General features: G+C 35.0%; 1 protein-coding gene across 1 annotated transcript in view; it reads left to right on the top strand.

The window, feature by feature from the left end:
• Nucleotides 1-20,466, top strand: part of LOC126887166 (uncharacterized) — a 30,488-nt gene extending 10,022 nt beyond the window's left edge. The window contains exons 2-4 of the mRNA XM_050654550.1: nucleotides 6,891-7,135; nucleotides 13,139-13,297; nucleotides 19,834-20,466. Coding sequence (XP_050510507.1) covers nucleotides 6,911-7,135; nucleotides 13,139-13,297; nucleotides 19,834-20,340 — 891 coding nt within the window. The 5' untranslated portion in view covers nucleotides 6,891-6,910 and the 3' untranslated portion in view covers nucleotides 20,341-20,466. The remainder of the gene's footprint in view (nucleotides 1-6,890; nucleotides 7,136-13,138; nucleotides 13,298-19,833) is intronic.
• Nucleotides 20,467-23,689: the final 3,223 nt, after the last annotated feature.

Here is a 23,689-nt window from a genome sequence, read left to right as displayed (position 1 = left end):
TATTTCGGGTCATATATTCAATATCGTGATAATCCTGGGCCATAAGAATCTGATCATCCGCAAAACATAGAGTGTATAGCATGTTATCATCATTTAGCGGTATACCCATATTCTTACATTTCCTTTTCCAGGATTTCAAAACTTGCTCTAAATATATTTTAAATAGTGTCGGCGATAGACAGCAGCCCTGTTTAAGACCCTTATTCACTTCAAATCCTGACGAGATTTTCTTGCCTAGCTTAACTTTTGCTATATTATGTTGGTATAGATTTTTTACAGCTTTAATGAGGTTCAGACTGATGTTAGTTTTTTCGAGGGCTTCCCAAAGTTTACTTTGTGGTACAGTATCGTATGCTTTTTTTAAGTCTATGTACACTAAATGCAGTTCTTGATTGTAGGCTATTTGTTTGTCTATTAACTGTGTTACACAATATAGGTGGTCAGTGGTGGATCTGCCAGCGCGGAAACCGGCTTGCTCTTCGGCCTCTAAGTCCTTGTATTCTTCTATTTTATTTTTGATAATTTTTCCGTAAACTCTGCTGATGGTGCTTGTGACAGATATTCCCCGGTAATTATCGCATATATTTTTACTGCCTTTCTTGTGTATTGTAGAAATTACAGACAATTGCCATTCTTTTGGTATGACTTCGCCATTCATACATCTATTAAATAGATCTCTTAGGTATTCATACAGGGTGTTGCTACCGTATTTGAGCAGTTCTGGTGCTATGTCGCCAGGCCCTGACGCTTTTCTATTTTTTAGGGATTTGCATGCATTTCGTACTTCTTCCAGTCTTAACCGAATCGGTGAGCCACTGACAATTACATTGAAACTTTCGTGATCTTCGTTTTTAATAAAATCTTCTCTATTTTCTACTAGTAACTGCTTGAAATAGCCATCCCACTTTTCCAGAGTAATCGGTGTTATTATATCCCTTTTGGTATCTGTTCTCAACGTTTTAAGGAATTTCCAGCTCTCTGTGTTTCTTGTCCCCCCTATATAGGCGTTAAGTTGATTGCATTTGTTTGTCCACGTTTCGTTTTTCTTCTGTGTGATTTTTTTCCGCACTCTTGCTTGTGCTTCTTTGTATAAAACCTTATCGGAATCTTTCTGTGTACTCATATATTTCCGGTACTTTTCTCTCTTATCGTCTATTTCGGTGGCTATTTCTAAGTCCCACCAGTATGGTTTATTTCTTATGTTGTCTTTGTACTCCCCCAATGCCTCATATGCAGCTTCGTGTATACATTGTGTTATATGTGTATGAAGATGTTCCGTATTTATAAATGTATATTGTCCTTTCAGTTTCTCGTCCAGTCGCTTTTCGTATAACGTTCTTATGCTTGTTTGTTGTAAGCTTTCTAGGTTGTATTTCTTTTTTGGTGCCAATTTGTTTCCTCCTTGTTCTCGTGGATTTAGATTTTTTTGAGATTTCATTCCGGAGAACAGTACTTCCGCTTTTAGAAGATGATGGTCACTGCCGCATGTTGCTCCTCTATAAACCCTTACATCGTTAATTTTCATTCGACTCCGTTGTTTTATCAAAAGATAATCAATTATACTTTTCTGGTTCATAGTAGGTTGGGTCCGAGTATATTTATGAATGCATCTATGCTGGAAGAAGCCGTTCATAATTCTTAAATTGTTCTGTTTACAGATGTTAATTATTCTTGTTCCATTATTGTTGAGTACTTCCTCGCCGTATCTGCCTACTACGTCATCCTGTTTTTTATTGCCTGTTCTGCCATTTAGGTCTCCTAATAATATAATTTCTCTGGCATTTCCTATTTTGACGATTTCATCGTTGAGCTGTTCATAGAACTCATCTTTGTTAGCTACCAGTGCGTCCTCGTTTACACCATATACTCCCAAAATAGTTATTCTATAGCCATATATGTTCATGTTGACCTTTATCATTCTTTCATTTATTCCTTCCCACGATGTTATGTGCTTTCTTAATGTTCTGCGTATGAAGATCGATATTCCTTGTTGAGCTCTTATGTGTTTTGGAACTCCACTATAAAAATGATCATAGTAGCCCAATTTCTGTGATCCTTGGCCTTTCCTCTTAGTTTCTGTCACCACTGCGATGTCCATTTTCATGTATTTTAGCTCTAATATAACTTCATCCATTTTATTTGAGAGGCTTTGAACGTTCCATGTTCCAAAATTCATAGTCCTTTTTCGTCGCTTTTTTCGTTGCCGAGTGATCCGTCCATTCATCCGAGTCTGATTATTGGGTCGTTTAACATTTGCTTGTTTTTACAAGTATCGAGGAGTTAGCCCGATGCCTTAACCCCCAACTTGGAGGACCAGGGTTTGATTTCAGAGTTCCTTCTCTTAGAGAGGTTGCTTTCTCCACAGCTAAGGAGTCCTCTCTACCCCACTTCAGTCATTTTTTTTACAAGTACCGAGGAGTTAGCCCGATGCCTTAACCCCCACCTTGGAGGACCAGGGTTTGATTTCAGAGTTCCTTCTCTTAGAGAGGTTGCTTTCACCACAGCTAAGGAGCCCCCTCTACCCCTAGCCAAAATAACTTAATTTCTTTATACCCAAATATAGTTGTATCACCAAGGGCCGGTATTATCTGTTCCGATTAAAACCCGGTTAGACGAATTTTGTCATGCGAGATCCAGCCCTAAGAATTTTATTAACACTCTGTCTCGGTAGCTTGAGGAAAGAAGTTTTTCAAAATTAAAAATTATTAAAAACTATTTACGAAGCTCCATAAGACAAACAAAACTAAAAAAATTAGCACTTATTTCAATAGAGTCCTCACTAGCTGCTACTTTAGACTACACCAATCTGATTAACGAGTTTGCCAAAATTAAAATCAAATGAATAAAATTGTAATTTTCATAAATGTTATTTAATGTTAATACATATTATTTCATTTAATTTAAAGTATGTTTTGTTTTTAAGATAAAAGTTTTCGTTCATTTTGTGTAATTTCATTTAATAAAAATAAATACTAGTATTAAGTTTCAATAATATTTAGGGAGCGGCATTTCGAAGACTTGCATCATATTGAAAAGATGTACCGCACGGTAGGGATGGGAAAAACCTACCGGTTTAAACCTAAAACCGGTTTTTTACTTCGCAATAACCGATTTTACCGGTTGTTTTTTGTCCCGGTTATAATCGGCTTTTTCTTTTTAAAGTAAAAACCGGTTATTAGGTTTTTACGGTGATTAGGATTAGGTTAGGTATTATTTCGGATCCCAATCATAATTATTATTCTTAAGTAATTATTCCAAACAAAACCATAATTCAAATTTTATTTTATTTTATAAAATACAGAAGCAAACTGAAAGTGCAATCTCACATCAGCCAGAAACAATTATTAAGTTTTATTATAATATTTCTTTGAAAAGGTATTTGTAATCATAATATTTACATAAGAAGTGATCTGGTTAAATTAGACGCAAACATCATCTGTTTTTCAAATTTACCTCTTGACAATGAAAGTGGGTGAAAGGCTTTTTCTGATTACCAAAAATAATGCTCTGACTATGAATATCGAATTACTGATTACGAATACGAATCTCCGAATTTCTCTACGTTTTCAAAACGATACACTCATACAGGAAGTATTAAATGAGTTAAAATGTACCTATTCTACAAATATTTAAACGTGTTAAAAGTAATAAATACATGTTCTTTCGATAGTACTAATTTTGATCATATGTATTGATATCGAGTCGAATGGAGTATCGCAAACTAAAGTGTATTGTAAATGTAACTTTGTAACCTATTGGATTAAAAAAACCGATAACCGGTTTTTCCAAAAACCGGTTTTTTTTGGCCGGTTATAACCGCCAGGTTAAACCGTAAGCAAAACAAACCGGTATAACCGAAAACCGGTGTTTTTTAAAAAACTGCCATCCCTACAGCACGGCTCTGAGCCCTGTAGTAGTTCCTTTGTCGTCTTAAATGGACTGCATATTCGATTGCCCATTTTGATAGCTACTGTGGTATTTTTGTAGAGTGCTTTTACTGCTTTTATTAATCTTCGTGGGATTTCGATGTCTTCCATTGTTTCCCATAGCTTGATTCTAGGTATCGAGTCATACGCCTTCTTAAGATCTACAAATGTCAGATGGACGGATCTGTTTTTGGCCATTCGTTTTTCTATTAGTTCAACCGTGTAAATGTGATCCAGGCATGCTTTCCCCGCAGTGGAAATTTTTCCTTTATGGTCTTTCCATACAGTCTGCCTATAGATAATATTATGCTGATTCCTCGATAGTTTTCGCAGTTTTTTCTAGTTCCTTTCTTATTATATTGATGTCATATATGCTTGAGTCCATTTTACCGGTAAGTCTTCTCCATTCAGTGCTCTCTCAAACATTTTGTGTATCATGCATAATAGCTTTTCCGATCCTTCTTCTTCTTGTAGTTCTTTCTCCTATTGGAGGTTGGCTATCATCACAGCTATCTGTACCTTATTGGCGGCTGCTCTGAAAAGATCTACTGAGCTGCAACTATACCACTCTCTTAAGTTTCTCAGCCAGGAAATTCTTCTTCTGCCTATGGATGTTTTACCTTTTATTTTACCTTCCATTATGAGCCTTAATATCTCATATTTCGCACCTCTGGTAATGTGGCCTAAATATTCCAGCTTCCTTGTTTTGATGTTCTTTATCACCTCGCAATCCTTTTGCAGCCTTTTTAACACTTCTGCATTTGTAACTCGTTGGATCCATGGTATTTTCAAAATCCTTATATAGCACCACATCTCAAAGGCTTCCAACTTCTGTATATTTTCTACTTTTAGTGTCCAGCTTTCTACTCCATACAACAAATTCGAGAACACGTAGCATCTTAAGGCTCTTATCCTCAGCTCCAGAGGAAGGTCTCGATTAACAAACATCTTTTTCATTTTTATAAATGCTTGTCTTGCAATTTCAATGCGTGTCCTGATTTCTCTACCCTGGTCATTGTTTTCATTTACCAAGGTTCCCAGATATTTGTAGTTATTCACACTTTCTACTTGTTTTCCCTCGATATCCAACCTTCCTCCTGTATGTTGCTTAGAAATAATCATGAACTTGGTTTTCTTAACGTTCATTTGTAGTCCATAGTCCATACTGACTTGATGTAATCTATTTACTAATAGTTGCAGTGCATCTAGACTGTCTGCAAAAATAGCGGTGTCGTCTGCGAATCTTATGTTGTTCAAGATTTTTCCGTTTATTGATATACCCTGTTCTTCCTCTGATATTGCTTCTTTAAAAATAGCTTCGCTGTACAGACTGAATAACAATGGAGACAACACGCAACCCTGTCTAACACCTCTCTTGATCTCTATGGCCTCCTATGACAGCAACCACATTTCCGATCCGTTCTTTATCAATTCATTTGGTATTCCGCCGGGGCCTTCTGCTTTTTTGTTCTTTGGTGTTTTGATCATTCTTTTTGCCTCAGCTAGACCTAATTCTATTTCTTCATGTGTATAGATTTCTATTCCGTCTCTTTCTATTTCTTTGAATTGGGGGCGACTTTCGGTTAGCAATTTTTTATAGTATTCTTGCCACTCGTTTTCTTTGATTTGACCGATCTTGATTTTCTCTGTCTTATTTCTTTGGGGTGACTTTAAGATACGCCATGACTCTGAATTTCTTGTTCCTCCTATGTGTTGTTCTATTTCTGTGGATGTTTTTTCCCATCTTTCATTTTTTCCCTTTTTCTACTTTTCTTTTTACTTCTTTTGGGCACACTGTCATATGCTTTTTGTAAGTCTACGTAAACCAGGTGATCTTCTTTATTGACGGCTGTTTTTTCTCAATAGCTTGCGTAGCGTAATAGAGTACAGGTGGTCTACTGTGGACCGCCCAGCACTAAAGCCAGCTTGCTCCTCTGCTTCGTAATCTCTATAATCATTTTCTACTTTTGTTCTTAATAAGTTTCCCATACATCCTACTTATTGTGCTGTTTACCGCAATTCGTATGTAATTTTCACACTGATCCTTACTGCCTTTTTTGTGGATGGTTGACATGATAGCTAATTTCTATTCTTTTGGTAATTCGGCACCATTTAAGCAGTCTTGGAAGAGTTTTCTTAGCTGTTCATGGAGTTTGTGTGTACCGGCTTTCACTAATTCTGCAGGGATGCCACCAGGACCAGGGGATTTTCCATTTTTCAGCTTTGCCTTGCTCTATTTTTAAGCTTCCCTACCACACACTACTGGTACTTATACCATGTGTTACGCCTACCACTGCAGCTATATCTTTCTGTCTTTAATAATTCAAAATTGATTTATTTTAATAACTCGATATAACAAATTTTGCTTACAATTTGTCCCTCTTTCGATTTATGGAGTTATTTTTAATAAAATAATTTTCACAAGAAGGTGACATCAACCCCCAGGGTAAAAACCCAAGTTACCACCATGTCACTTTTGACGTTATCCACTTTTCTTGAGGTATCCTCTAATTATTCACAAATTTTCATGAAGATCGATTAAGGTTCAACGAAATAGGAGGTGAATACCTTCAGTAACTTGTACTACAATTTATATTTATATAAACCGTTTTTAGGCGTTCCACGCCCTTCCGGTAGGGATCTATGAAGGAGTATTACAAAGTCACAAGCCCTTATCCCTTGCCGTATCGCTCCCCCATAGGCCGATCAGACACCAGCTTATTCCAGACCAAGCCGTAGATTCTTTAGAATTTTAGATTACGACGTTAGCATTTTTATTTTTCTGTTCGCCGGCCTGTTTTCGAATCTTGATCGCATATCCTCTAGATTGATCGACAAATCTAGAGGATATGCGATCGAGCGCATTAGACTGCTAGGCTAGCTGACCGACTTACCGATTACTATAACATGCTACAACGTAATGGTTAATATTTCTTCCACACTAATTGCATCTCTAATTTCTAGGATCTATAAGTAAAATAGTAATGGACTTTAATAGACAGTTTTGGACGGAGCTTATAGAACTTTATCGGGAGAATTCTTGTTTATGGAATAGTACATCTAAAGACTATACCAATAAATGGAAACGTCAAGCAAGTTACGAAAAACTTTTAGAAAAATTGAAAGCAGTTAACCCAACAGCAACGCTGGATAATTTAAAAAAGAAAATTGGTAATATGAGAACAGCTTTTCAAAGAGAGTTTAAAAAGGTAAGTTATTATTTATAAAAAAAATTATGCATAAAGGTCCGCGCTCATTTGTCCGGATCAGCACACAACGGGGCGTACCGCAACGAGCGGCAATTTAATATATTCGTGTATTTTAGTACCCTTTCAGACTAAGGCACTAGTGTCCGACACCAGTGTCCGCCATCGTGCAGCAAAGCGTTGTTTTAAATGAACGACTGCAGACGAACCACTTTTGAGTGTCTGGCTGATTTTAGTGGCTCACACTTTGCTGCAATTGAGCACCGGTGGCGGACAACGGTGTCAGACACCAGTGTCTTGGTCTGAAAGAGTACTAAAACCGACCGCAATGTTGTCGGTTACAATGTTGTCGGTTGTCTTGTTGTCGGTAAAATCTCAATTAAAACTGAAAAAGATCAAACTCAGAGAGAAGATAAAACCTAGTATGGGAAAACTTAAAGATCCAAGGGTACGGGCAGATATAGAGAAAATACTCAATGATACACTCAAAGAAAAATTCAATGAAGCACTCGCGGAAGCAACCTGAAAATGACATTTAAGAACAACATCGAAACACATTTCTAAGAACTGGTGTTTGGATCTTTGATTCTATTCAAAAAATTTTTCCCAGCCCGAAATAGTGGATGTGTGAATTATTCGTAAGGGGATTTTTCCACATTCTCTATTTCATTTGTTTGATTTCGTACGAGTGGTCGTTAAACCAGTATCTGTGGATCTTTTGATCACTGAGTGTGTTTCAAAGATCTACATCTTTTGTTTTTTCATAAACATTATCTTACTTACTCTAAAGTAATTAGGGAATTAAAACTTGAGACTGTCATTTTCAGGTTGGGCGTAGATTTACGCTCCTGCTATGTCTAGGACTCGAATGTTGTTTTTTGATTGGAATGTGTCTAAAGATATTCAACTTCTCATCTTTACCGATGAGCCCAGAGAGGTTGAAGAGGGCGAAACACATTTCTAAGAACTGGTGTTTGGATCTTTGATTCTATTCAAAAAAATTTTCCCAGCCCGAAATAGTGGATGTGTGAATTATTCGTAAGGGGATTTTTCCACATTCTCTATTTCATTTGTTTGATTTCGTACGAGTGGTCGTTAAACCAGTATCTGTGGATCTTTTGATCACTGAGTGTGTTTCAAAGATCTACATCTTTTGTTTTTTCATAAACATTATCTTACTTACTCTAAAGTAATTAGGGAATTAAAACTTGAGACTGTCATTTTTAGGTTGGGCGTAGATTTACGCTCCTGCTATGTCTAGGACTCGAATGTTGTTTTTTGATTGGAATGTGTCTAAAGATATTCAACTTCTCATCTTTACCGATGAGCCCAGAGAGGTTGAAGAGGGCGAAACACATTTCTAAGAACTGGTGTTTGGATCTTTGATTCTATTCAAAAAATTTTTCCCAGTACGAAATAGTGGATGTGTCAATTATTCGTAAGGGGATTTTTCCACATTCTCTATTTCCACCTAACAAAAGATGTAGATCTTTGAAACACACTCAGTGATCAAAAGATCCACAGGTACTGGTTTAACGACCACTCGTACGAAATCAAACAAATGAAATAGAGAATGTGGAAAAATCCCCTTACGAATAACTCACACATCCACTATTTCTCGCTGGGAAAAATTTTTCGAATAGAATCAAAGATCCAAACACCAGCTCTTAGAAATGTGTTTCGCCCTCTTCAACCTCCGTGGGCTCATCGGTAAAGATGAGAGGTTGAATATCTTTAGATACATTCCATCAAAAAACAACATCCGAGACATAGACATAACAGGAGCGTAAATCTACGCCCAACCTGAAAATGACAGTCTCAAGTTTTAATTCCCTAATTACTTTAGAGTAAGTAAGATAATGTTTATGAAAAAACAAAAGATGTAGATCTTTGAAACACACTCAGTGATCAAAAGATCCACAGGTACTGGTTTAACTACCACTCGTACGAAATCTAACAAATGAAATAGAGAATGTGGAAAAATCCCCTTACGAATAACTCACACATCCACTATTTCTGGCTGGGAAAAATTTTTCGAATAGAATCAAAGATCCAAACACCAGTTCTTAGAAATGTGTTTCGCCCTCTTCAACCTCCGTGGGCTCATCGGTAAAGATGAGAGGTTGAATATCTTTAGACACATTCCATCAAAAAACAACATCCGAGACATAGACATAACAGGAGCGTAAATCTACGCCCAACCTGAAAATGACAGTCTCAAGTTTTAATTCCCTAATTACTTTAGAGTAAGTAAGATAATGTTTATGAAAAAACAAAAGATGTAGATCTTTGAAACACACTCAGTGATCAAAAGATCCACAGGTACTGGTTTAACGACCACTCGTACGAAATCAAACAAATGAAATAGAGAATGTGGAAAAATCCCCTTACGAATAACTCACACATCCACTATTTCTGGCTGGGAAAATTTTTTCGAATAGAATCAAAGATCCAAACACCAGTTGTGTTTCAAAGATCTACATCTTTTGTTTTTTCATAAACATTATCTTACTTACTCTAAAGTAATTAGGGAATTAAAACTTGAGACTGTCATTTTCAGGTTGGGCGTAGATTTACGCTCCTGTTATGTCTATGTCTCGGATGTTGTTTTTTGATGGAATGTGTCTAAAGATATTCAACCTCTCATCTTTACCGATGAGCCCACGGAGGTTGAAGAGGGCGAAACACATTTCTAAGAACTGGTGTTTGGATCTTTGATTCTATTCGAAAAATTTTTCCCAGCCAGAAATAGTGGATGTGTGAGTTATTCGTAAGGGGATTTTTCCACATTCTCTATTTCATTTGTTTGATTTCGTACGAGTGATCGTTAAACCAGTACCTGTGGATCTTTTGATCACTGAGTGTGTTTCAAAGATCTACATCTTTTGTTTTTTCATAAACATTATCTTACTTACTCTAAAGTAATTAGGGAATTAAAACTTGAGACTGTCATTTTCAGGTTGGGCGTAGATTTACGCTCCTGTTATGTCTATGTCTCGGATGTTGTTTTTTGATGGAATGTGTCTAAAGATATTCAACCTCTCATCTTTACCGATGAGCCCACGGAGGTTGAAGAGGGCGAAACACATTTCTAAGAACTGGTGTTTGGATCTTTGATTCTATTCGAAAAATTTTTCCCAGCCAGAAATAGTGGATGTGTGAGTTATTCGTAAGGGGATTTTTCCACATTCTCTATTTCATTTGTTTGATTTCGTACGAGTGGTCGTTAAACCAGTACCTGTGGATCTTTTGATCACTGAGTGTGTTTCAAAGATCTACATCTTTTGTTTTTTCATAAACATTATCTTACTTACTCTAAAGTAATTAGGGAATTAAAACTTGAGACTGTCATTTTCAGGTTGGGCGTAGATTTACGCTCCTGTTATGTCTATGTCTCGGATGTTATTTTTTGATGAAATGTGTCTAAAGATATTCAACCTCTCATCTTTACCGATGAGCCCACGGAGGTTGAAGAGGGCGAAACACATTTCTAAGAACTGGTGTTTGGATCTTTGATTCTATTCGAAAAATTTTTCCCAGCCAGAAATAGTGGATGTGTGAGTTATTCGTAAGGGGAAAGAAATCAACGACGCGGTTCAACCCGGAAGCCTGGTGACTTTATTTTTAATATTAATTCTTTTATTGATATTGATTTTAGCTTTAAGTTTCATATATATATATATATATATATATATATATATATATATATATATATATATATATATATATTTATATATATATATATATATGAAACTTAAAGCTAAAATCAATATCAATAAAAGAATTAATATTAAAAATAAAGTCACCAGGCTTCCGGGTTGAACCGCGTCGTTGATTTCTAGGCCGAGCTTTCGACGTCCTCTCTGACGTCATCTTCAGGGCTTCCGGGGTCTTAGTCTCCTGAGGCTCCAGACAGTACACTCACTACTCACTGCACTACTGTTGTTGTTGACGCTGGGGCGGTTATTTATACCGTGGACTGGCGTGACTGACGTGGCTGTCGATGACGTGACGGAGTGGGAATTAGCGCGCTATATTATTATATAAAATAATAGTTACATCCAGAGAGGTGTGAACTTGCCACTCATGTCACAAACAAACAACATAATATGGATTGGGAATCAACCAAAATTGTGTCTAGTGAATGTAATTCTACAAAGAGAAAGTTTCTAGAAATGACATACATTGCCCTAACTCCTTCTTGTATAAACAAAAGAACTGATATCCAACACCTTAGTGTCATTTATTCCAATTTACTATCTAAAGATAAACCACCTTGAAATTAACAAATTGTAGTATCCTTGTCTCCTTTACATTGAGATTGACCACCTAATACTAATATTTTAATTTTATATTAGTATACTTAAAAATAAAAAAAATAAAAGAAAACTATATCTTAACAATAATAACTTACTATCAATCTCAATTGACTTTGATTACAACATTATAACTTTTGTTCAAATCATACTGGAGTTGGCTCAATACTTATTAATAACAAGACCATGGCTGAATAGCTTAAAAACCGATTTTTATGATAAATCATTCTAATATTTCCTGCCTGTTATTTACTTGTGTAATCCGATCTGTCATAGTATATATATTCTGTGATATTTTGTTTTTTAAAAAACTGTTTACAATTTAAAAAACAATTGTAGTTATCAAAGTAAAAAAATATTTTAACCATCACTTTTTAAACTTCAAGAGACATTTTATGATTTTAATTAACTTTTTTACAACACCTTTTTGTGAACAACCACAACTTACTGTCAGTATATTAATTTATAAGGTCATATACCAAAAAACTACCATCGTTTTTTATTACAGTCTACCCTGATGATGTAAACGATTCATTAAAGTTTACGAAAGCTTGGATCAAGTAAAAAGTGTTTTCTTTCACATAAAATTTGCTGAATTCCCCAAGAATACAACCTTGTTATATAACATTGTCAGCAAAGACTTCCCTTCTGGTCTTATATATATATATATATATATATATATATATATATATATATATATATATATATATATATATATATATATATATATATATATATATATATATATATATATATATATAGAAATTACATACGGAGTGAATAGTTAGCGCTACGACAACGGAACGAGCCGGAAAATATGGACGAGATGGTCCAAGGGTTGCATCTATTTTAATGTAACCAGATGTTAATGAGACCCTTGAGACTCATAAATTCAAGGAAAAATAGAGAGGGTAGGAGAAGCGTAGGAAACAAACGTATTTCCTTGTTGGTTCCATCATTGGCATTCATGGTTGGCTACCATCACAGCAATCTTAACTTTGTTGGCTGCAGCTCTGAACAACTGTACCCATATACCACTCCCTTAAATTGCGCAGACTTTAAGACAAACTTTTTATTGTTTAAGTAGTTTGTTATTTAGCTCATATATATATATATATATATATATATATATATATATATATATATATATGATGTTGGATAATCGAGTACAAATATAAAAATAAATAAGCAAAATCATTGGCTAATACTCGTAAAGTGAATGTGAATTTAGTTGGAAATATATAAAATGATGAAGGGTCATCATTCCATACATTTCTGTGCAATTTATTTTATTTTATTTAATAATGTTATGGCTTTTCATTTCCTCAGGTAGCCTTACCTCCTTGGCAATGTTAGTTGTAGCCTTGCGACTGCGGGTCTTCTAACAATCTGACCAAAAATGGTAACCTTGCTCCTGTAGTAATCCTTTTACAAGTTAACAAACAACTTTTTTAACTTGCTACACTATACTGACGAGGCCCAAATAGGCCGAAACACCGGTGTATATAGTTGCACAGAAATGTATGGAATGATGACCCTTCATCATTTTATATATTTCCAACTAAATTCACATTCACTTTACGAGTATTAGCCAATGATTTTGCTTATTTATTTATATATATATATATATATATATATATATATATATATATATATATATATATATACCTAATTTTTTTACATGTTCAAGGTTCAAGCTTCCAAAGAAACAGGCACGAACACAGATGATGTATATGAACCCACACTCTGGTACTACGATTTGATGTCGTTTATAACACAGTCAGATGGTGACGGAAAAGATAGTACGCTTGACGAAAATAATCTGAAATTGGAAAGTTATAATAGCACAGTAAGTAGCTACTAAAATAAAGAGTTTATTTCCGGATAAGCATATACCTACCGCATATAAATAATTACAAATATTATGTTCTTCTTCGGCCTTAAGTAATCTAACTTTGGACATAGATCTCCCCCAATTCAATCCAGTGTTTTCTATTTTGCGCCACTTGCTTCCAGTTGTGTCCTCCAATCTTCTTAATGTTATCCGCCCATCTCTGTGACCTTCATCTTCTTCTTCTTCCTAACCATGATCTCCATTGTTGTATTTCGTGATTCCATCTTTTATCCTTCAGTCGGATTTGTGTCCTACCAAGCTCCATTTTAATTTTTCAGCATGTTGCCCTGGGTCTTTTACTTTGGTTTTGCTTCTTATCCATTTGATTGTTTTTTTGTCTATATACTGCTCAGAGAAATATTTAAGAATAAGCATATTATTTAAGAATAAGCAATCTGACAAATAATAAATATTATCACATGTATGACAATGTTGTTTGCAGTAAGGCAGAAACTATAATTTCCTGAATAAATATATATAAATTTAATGTGATTAAAAGATGAAAATAAAATGAAATTTTGAGAGTCTTTCAATTATACACACACCGGCAAAATTAGCCGAACACCTTAAAAATGGGACATGTTTGATGTCTCGAATTTCCTAAACCTGTTGTCCGATTTGATTGATTCTTTTAGTATGTTATAGCCTTATTAGTTAAGAATATCGGTGTAATAATATTGTTGCTAGACAGGTAAATGTCATTTTATCTAGGGCTTCCAATCCCGCAATACCGAGATCTCAGTATTGCGGGATCCCGCGTCATTTTCCAATCCCGCGTGATGCGGGATTACAGGCGCGGGATCCGCGGGATTTGCGGGACTGAAAAAAGTGTACATTGCTGCTGCTCAAAATTATTAGAAAACTGGAAAAAATTATTCAAGGTTAGCTTCAGAATTAGCTTTGTCTTTCCGCCGTATTTTACAACGACACGACGTATAAATGTGACTGCACTACTGATTTATCTCCAAAAGCCTAGTATTTACCAAGCGTAGTGTGACGATGAAACTTTTCATCTCCCACCAAAAAGTTTATTCGAAAAGAAATTAATGATTTTGTAACTGGAATGAACTTCAGCCTTTAAATTCATCTGAGAGCAATGATGACGAAGAGGCTGATCAAGTAAGAAGCACTTGAAACAATGTAGAGATTCCATCATCGGGTTCCGATCTTGATCTTACATTGCAACAGGAGTTAGAGTTAACTATATCGTCAGCATGTAATATTTATTTGTCCGTCGCCATCTCGAGCTAATACACTTGAGTCCATTATTAAAATAGAAATGACTCTCTATGAATCTTGGGAGTCAATGGGAAAATATCTTACATTTATATATAAAGCCTAAAAAGGAATGCCGTTGACGTATGGAAGCCGAATGGACATTTTCTGCTGCTGGCTATATTGTGTCTAAAATACACAGGATTTTGGCAGATGACAATTTTGATTTAGATATTGGTTCGTATAAATAAAAATGAGAATGTAGTTTATACTCCAAATTTTAGAGTAAGTACATACTCCACGCGGCAGTATCTACTCTTAGGTACGGTGAGTAGAAACTCATCACATCAACATATTTTTATTCATATGAAATGTAGTATAAACTTTTACTTTATTCTCATACTCATGAGAACGTACTCGGAGTTTATACTCCATTTTTATTCATACCATCCAATATGTTTTCTTTGCAAACATTTTTAATTGAAAGCTTTAGCTAAATAATAATAATTTATATAGCAACTAAATTAGTAAACTACATTAATTTTCAGTTGAAAATGGGTTTTTTTGGTTGATTTTTAAAATTTCGTTGGTGTATTTTTTAAAGAAGATAGATTTTTTGTTTTTGCAGTATTTGTTACTGTTTTTTGTGAAGAAAAAACAGTTTTAATCTCATACTACTAGTGATACTTAAATAAATGTGGAGTTAGTTGATTATTTTACTGTTTTATTTGCCTTATATAAATATGACTATTTTCAATATGCGGGATCCCGCAAATACCGAGATCCCGCGGGATTGAAAATTCGTAGTCCCGCAAATACCGAGATTGAACTCAGGCTGCGGGATTGGAAGCCCTATTTTATACCGAGTGTTACAATCATACTGTGTTTTTTCTTAAAGTTCAGAACACCCTGTGGAATATTCTAGCATATGTAAAATATTAAAATTAAAACTCGATTGTAGACTTAGGCTTTCTTAACATTTTCTTTTTTGATTCATTTGCTTATGTTGGAAAATAAAAAAGTTATGTGCTTTAACAACTAGCCATGCTTTTTATCAATAAATCCTCATAGTAGGGGAGGAAAGTATGCTAAATTTGCAATTACTCGAGCGTTATGGGGACCTATTGGATTGTGAAGAGTGGGTGCTAAAACCAAAAAAAGTTAAGTTTTCATAAAGTGTGGGACTCTCCATTTTTTAATTTAATTTTCCATTTCCACCAATGTTTTTTTCCGATTATAGCGCCATCTATCCATAATTGGAAAACATGTTGCGAATAAAAGTTGCTTATTTTTACGTCAAGGGTCCAAATCTGCAATAAAAATTGGGGACTCCTATTTAAGATTTTAAAGTAACCCCCCCCTCACGTCCGTGGGGGGTCGTGTTTGGTGCAATTCGGTAGATTTTTGAAAAATATTGAATAGGTGTATTTTGCAGTTTTACGATCTGATGTTCATTTCGCGAAATATCGCAGGGTTCGTATTTAAAATTTTTAATTTACCCCCCACCCCTCTCCGTGGGGTGTCACGAGCCCCCACGGAGGTGGGGTGGGGAATTTAATTTAAAATCTTAAATAGGAGCCCCCAATTTTTATTGCAAATTTGGATTCTTTACGTAAAAATAAGCAACTTTTATTTGACACATTTTTTCGAATTATGGATAGATAAGCGCTATAATCGGAGAAATATGATTGTTTCAAATGGAAAAAAAAATTAAAAAATGAAAAGTCCCCCTCTTTATGGAAAACTTAACTTAACCTTTTTCTGATTTTAGCACATACTCTTCACAATCCAATAGGTCCCCAAAGCGCTCGAGTAACTGCAAATTTAATATACTTTCCTCCCCTACTATAAGGATTTATTGATGAAAAACATGGATAGTTGTTAACGCACATAACTTTTTTATTATCTCACAAAAGTAAATAAATCAAAAAGGATATTGTTAAGAAAGCCTAAATCTACAATCGAGTATTAATTTTAATATTTTACATATGCTAGAATATTCCACAGGGTGTTCCAAACTTTAAGAAAAAAACACAGTATGATTGGTACACCAGGTATAAAATGATATTTACCTGTCTAGCAACAATATTATTACAACAATATTCTTAAATAATAAGGCTATAACATACCAAAAGAATCACTCAAATCGGATCAGTGGTTTAGGAAATTCAAGACATCAAACATGTCCCATTTTTAAGGTGTTTTTAAGGCTAATTTTGCCGGTGTGTTTATATTAAGTTGAATTTTAGTAAAGCAATAATAATTATACAAGAGAGTACAAATACAAGTACCTACAACAGTACAAATACTTTAATTTAACAATATTTAAATGTTAATACAACGCAATAATCTAAACATTATTTTGCAATTATTTTATAAAATAATTAACTCTCATTCAATAATTTCCGCATTAAGGGATTGTTTTAAACGCATTCATTTTTTTTTCGAATCCTCAGGAAACTAATAAGTATTTCTGAAAAGTTTAAACGAAGAATGAAAGATTACAATATTACCGACCGAGGGTCGAAAGGCCCTTAGAATAACCGAAAAGTTTCTTTTGAATGAGATATTTGAAATTAAAAATCACACTAAATTTTCTCTTTTTTACCCCAATAACTTATTTAAATAAATATTATAGAAGTTTGCAGGGACTTTCGGCCCTCGGTAATAATGCAATCTTTCAATCTGCGTTTAATTTTTCAAAAATACTGGATTCTAAAAAAAATAAATGCATTTAAAACACATTTTCGCGAAATTTTTGCGCCTACGCCCAAAGTCGATTTTTGAGCAAATTCTTGAGCAAAGTGTCTTTTTCTATAGCCATTAGCACAAATGTTTTTAAGTGATCTTGGGTTAAAGTACTTCTTAACCTATTTTTTATGTACTTCAATGTTGAAAAGCTTCTTTCACAAGATACTTGTGTCACTGAGAGAGTTAATAAATGCTTATTTATCTGCATCAATCATGTATGTACAAACAGTCTTATTAATTTACTTAAACTGCATTTTACAATAAAAAAGATTTAAATTTTCGTGAAATGTTTTGTTAACATCATTCGATTCGAAATTTAAAAATATTGTTGTTACATCTAGAAATTTTTGTGAAAAAAACTTATTTGACCGGCCTCAAGAGGCCGCAGCCTCTCGGTAATTGCACCGTTTCGTTTATATGGCCAGCACGCCACTGATCCCGCGTACCAAAAAATGTTGATTAATAGTGTCTGCTTATACAATGTTAATAGCAAGCTGAAAATTTGTTAATAGCTTAACGGTGTCTAGTCGGACAAACTTTGATGTACGGGAACACTGGAACAGGGGAAGTTTTAATCGTGGAACGTGATTTTAATTGTGAAACGTGTCATCCTGGCAAGTTTATGATTGTGAAAACTAGCAGGTTTTAAGTATTTTTAAGTTTAAAATGAAGTAAAAGACAGACGTACTCTCAATCATTTATTGTAACTTCCGACGACCGGTTTCGCTCTCTAAAGTATGCAGGGCATCTTCAGGTCAACGGTTACAAGTCACTAAATACTACAAATAAAAACCAGAGTTAGAACAATGTCTGGTTGTAAAAGATGCTAAAGATCCATAAGATCAAGCCAATATTGAACAACATACATAAAAGTAGTGCAGATAGCAGACAAATACATATGCATGTAAAATCGGTAACAAACGTCCCCAAGCTCACAAACACATGCAGATGTATGCATGTGTATATGTATACGTGTCGTACTTATTAGTACAGTATTCATTAACATGATATTTCTGCTTAAGTTATACTAACGGGATATGGTGGAATAGACGGAGAATGTTGCAAAGGTAAACAAGTTTATGGGATTTGGGAATTCTTGAGGGTGAAGAGATAGTTGGTGAAAGACAACCAACAAATCTGTGCCTGTTATTTTGTTTGTGAAGTAAACTACACTGAATGTCATATATACAATTTTTTTTAAATGTGATGGTTTTAAAGATTTTTATTTCTATTTATTAAAAGATTTTGTTTTTATTTATATTTATTAAAAGGCTTCTATTTATTAGTGTATGTGTTAGTGTAAGATTGACAACGTTTGGATCAAAACGGGTCGATATTTAATATGTATGTTAGATGTGGATGTGCAGCTGTAACCTAAATTGTTAAGATCAGTACTTCTTGATGTTTTAATGAGAGGAGTAGTGGTCGTATGAGGGATGACAAATCGGAAAACTTAAAAATTGTAGCTAAAAGATTAAAGTAGCAGTTATATATAAAAACAGTAATAAATGTGAGTTGATAGACAACAATGTAGATACATGAAACTGAGATATAAATTAAAGGGTGGAGAATTAGAGTAGAAAAGAAAGGAATTAAAATTCAGTTGAAAGTAATTGATTGTAAATTGAGACTATGCTTTAATGATATAAGCGGTGAAGAAATATTAATAAACTATTGAATCAGATAAAAGAAAGGAGTAGCTCCTTGTATCGGAATGTAAGTACGACACGTTATAATTGCATGATTATAGACGGTAATACATATGCATGTGTTTGTGAGCTTGGGGACGTTTGTTACCGCCCCCGATTTTACATGCATATGTATTTGTCTGCTATCTGCACTACTTTTATGTATGTCGTTCAATATTGGCTTGATCTTGTGGATCTTTAGCATCTCTTACAACCAGACATTGTTCTAACTCTGTTTTTTATTTGTAGCATTTAGTGACTTGTAACCGTTGACCTGAAGATGCTCTGCATACTTTAGAGTGTGAAACCGGTCGTCGGAGGTTACAATAAATGATTGAGAGTACGTCTGTCTTTTACTTCATTTAAAATGCACATGCAACCCATTCAACATTTCTCACATGCAACCCATTCAACATTTTTAAATTTATTCAATAGCAAACTTTATATAAAATATGAAAAGATGTCTGTCCGACAGATATGTTGGGCATTTTATTAAGTCCGACACGTAGAACATGTCGAATGACAGCAATTATGTTGGTGGTAAATAGCAGTCTGATTTTTGCATGTGAGTTTAATAGAAGGGTAACAAATCAATTGGAAGTTCTGTCCGACAAAATACATGAGACGTTTTCGTAGTCTTACGTTCGAAACATGTAACCTGTTCCACAATTAAAACTTCGCGTGTTTCAGTGTTCCCGTACATGAAGGTTTGTCCGACTAGACACCGTTAAGCTATTAACAAATTTTCAGCTTGCTATTAATAAACTTTTTTTGGTACGCGAGATCCAGGCCTAATAAATATAACTTAATAATTATAATTTGTATTTCCTTTTTTAGGTAGATAGTGATGATGATCATGATGATGATGGTAGTGATTATGAAAGAGAATATAATGTATCGCCGTCATCGCTTTTACAGTCTTTTTCTGGTTTAGAAAATCCGAAAATAGAAATTTTGGCAGAGAGTAAGGCTGACCCACTATCTTCGACAAATTCATGCTACACTGCTAAACGTCAAAAGAAAAGATTACCTAAGGAGAGCAGTGAAATTGAAGCAAAAAAACAGCGTGTATTGGATTTAGCCTATGACGCCTTGGCTAATGACACAAATGACGAAATAACCGAAAATGAGTGTACACTTGCAGGAAAACGGATAGGTTACCAACTACAAAGAGTGGAAGAACGTCAAAGAATTATTGCCGAAAAACTGATCTCTGACGTAATGTTTTATGCTAGGATGGGAAGACTCCAAGAAAACGCTACTGTATATTGCAGTAATCCATCTGCTCTAAATATTTGCAATAATTCCTCCTCATATCAACATCCATCAAATTCTTTATCATAATCGAATAATATAATCTAACATCCAGATATAGCCTAACATTGGCAAAATACATCTGCAACACCACAGAAACACTCCACATACTTCATTCAATTTTGTATCGTATAAAAATAAATATTATGTTCTCGATTGTTGTCATTACTTTACTTACCTTTAAATATACCTCTGTTTTATTGATTATAATAAAGCTTTCGATAAAGTACGACATGAACAATTAATGAATGTCCAAATGTCCTGAAATTAAAGAAGATAGACTACAATGACCTCAGGATCATATCTAATTTATACTATAAGCAGCGAGCAAAAGTACGTGTTAACGAACAGTTGTCAGAGGAAATTGAAATTAGACGTGGGGTGAGACAGGGATGCGTATTGTCGTCAGTTCTCTTTAATGCCTACTCGGAAGAGATCCTAAAACAAGCTCTTGAGGGCGAAACAGCTGGAATAAAGGTGAACGGAATTCACATTAACAACATTAGATAAGTATGAGGATGACACTGTCGTCTTAGCCGAAAATATTGAAGATCTTCAGAGACTGGTTAACAGAATAGCGACATATAGCCAATAATACGGTCTAACCATGAACATCAAGAAGACAAAATTTATGAGAATATCTAAAACTCAAAGAAATAACGAGAATCTCCTCATAAACGGAACCAACGTCGAACGAGTAGACCAATATGCATATCTTGGAACAACGATCAACTCCACAAATGTTTACTTCTAGATTAAAATTAGAATAGAAAGGCTAGAGCGAATTTGAACAAAATGAGAAAAGTGCTCTGCACAAGAGATCTAAGGTTAAAGTTAAGAGTACCGAAGGTTGGCTAGGTGCTACGTTTTCTCGACTCTATTTTCCGGAATGGAAGCTTGGACCTTGAATGCGGCATCAATGAAAAAACTGGAATCATTCGAGATGTGGGTATATAGAAGAATTCTGAAAATATCATGGGCAGAACACGTCACAAACAAAGAGGTTCTGAGAAAGATGAATAAAGAAATGGAAGTCTTAAATACAATCAAAACCTGAAAATTGGAAAATCTCGGACATATTACACATGGAAAAAGATACAACTTGCTCCAACTCATTATGCAGGGAAAGATTCAAGGAAAAACAAGCGTAGAGGGACGCAGAATATCGTGGCTGCGCAACCTGAGAGAATGGTGCGGATGTACATCAAATGAACTTTTCAGAGCAGTTGTCTCTAAAGTCCGAATAGCTATGATGATTGCCGACCTCTGTCGTGGATATGGTACTTGAAGAAGAAGAAATATACCTTCTTCAGTGCTTCATAAATGGCTCAGCAGGTTTCACGAATGGCCAAAAGTGGAACAATTACGTAAAGGAAATGGAGGAAGTAGGCAAAATGCAAAAAATATGGAGGCTCCCAAGGACTTTAAGAAACGACAGAAATCCATTCCCCTACCACACGGAGAAAACGGAATCATCTGCTCAGTAAAGCCGAAAGCCGAGATGATGAGAATGGCTCTAAAGAGAAAATGTAGGTACACTGAATCAGTAGCAAGACGATAAGATATAGAATTTATCTATGAAGTCTAAAAAGAGATCTAGAAATACCCAAAGAAAAAGAAGAAATAATAAATCCCACGTCACCAAACCAAGAGCAATAAGTGAACTGATCGGAAAAAGTTCACCAAATAAAGCACCTGGTCCAGACGAAATCACTAACATAGCTCTGAAGTATTCCTTCAGAGCTCAGCGCTAGCAGGGTTCCTTCGAAAACATTTGTGTATCTGACAAAAACATAACAAACGCAATACTAATATACAGGCTCTTCTCAAATCGGAAGGAAGCCCATGTACACCCACGCCAGGAAAGAATCAGATATTTTCGCAAAATTACAGGCCAAATAGCTTACGTACAACAGTCAGTAAAATAGAATGAGCCGTCCAAACCAGACTCCAATCAGAGACAGGCAGCAGGCAGGTTAAGATTAATACCAGAAGTACAATTTGCTTTCACAGCTGAACATCCCAGCGAACTACATGTAATCAGACTTACAGAGTACATATCAGCTAGATTCAAAGACAAATAATATACAGGAGCAGCCTTCAGCCTTCTTGGATGTGAGAAGCAAATCCTTCAACAGTGTGTCGTGATGGACTGCCATACAAAATGAGAAATTATGGTTACAGCGAGGCCACGACAAAACTTATCTCCTTGTACCTAAGCGACCGGAGGTTCAGGATACAGATAGAACCAGTTCTATCTGAACATGGAATATCGGAATCTGGAGTATCTACCAGTAACCAGCTTTTATGCAGACGAATCTGATATAGCTGTAAGAAATCTACAGACGGCACTGGATACGATAGAAGAATAAGCGGGAATAGCTAACAGTGTAAGACATACTATCGAATAGCAAAACGAAGTAAGTTAGAAGACACAATGTACCAAGGTCTAACATTCATACCACATGTTAACGCGACAGTCCACTAAACAGCAACGACCAGAGTTGCAATAAGAGGACTCACGGGAAGAAAAAGCAAATTAGCCATGAAAACAAAATTAACACCCATAAACTGCATCATACTACCAATATGGTCATTATTGGTCTGATGACCGTTTTGTAAATTCTATCTTTCGTTTCTTTTCTGATATTTTTATTTCTCTATATTGTTTCATTCAGGCAATCTATGGCTCCGTTTGATCTATTCACTTGATCTGCCACTTCTATTTCGAGGTTTTCGTAGCTATATAGACTGCTGCCAAGATATTTAAACTCACACCATTTCATTCTTCGTTCTATTATCTGACCCTCCAGCTCTAATTTGCATATCAGTAGTTTTGCTATTAAAAACATGCATTATGTCTTTTTTGGTGGAAATTAAATGTTAAATTTTCTGGTAGTTATAGTAAATTGGTGCAGCATACGTTGTAAATCATCTTCACTTTGAGAGATTAGTATTGCATCGAATGCATAGCAGATTATTTTAAGTTGTTTTTCTCCCATTTGGTATCCTTTTCTTACTTTTTGAAGATATTCTTCTTTAGCGGCGAATCGATTGAGGGTAAAATTGTACATGATCCGCGCGCCTGCGCACACTGACAGTATATAGTTCTGACAGTATGTAGTTCATTATGTATCTGTAACCGTGCAAATAAGTCATTAAAAGAATATATTAGTGGTTTTAGGAAATGTATTATTTATTATAATTCTTGTGTTTTTGGATTTGTGTTTCCCTGTAGTAAAATAATAAAATATTATGTAAGCATAACATTTTTACACTATATGTCGCCGTGTTGTGTAATTATATCCGAAACTTACCTACATGTTTATTTCTAGGGCCTCGCTGGAGTAGTGGGAAATGCGTTAGCACTGAGATTGGA

Source organism: Diabrotica virgifera, chromosome 6 (genome assembly GCF_917563875.1).
Source record: "Diabrotica virgifera virgifera chromosome 6, PGI_DIABVI_V3a".
NCBI lineage: Eukaryota > Metazoa > Arthropoda > Insecta > Coleoptera > Chrysomelidae > Diabrotica > Diabrotica virgifera.
This window is presented reverse-complemented; position numbering and strand designations above follow the sequence as displayed.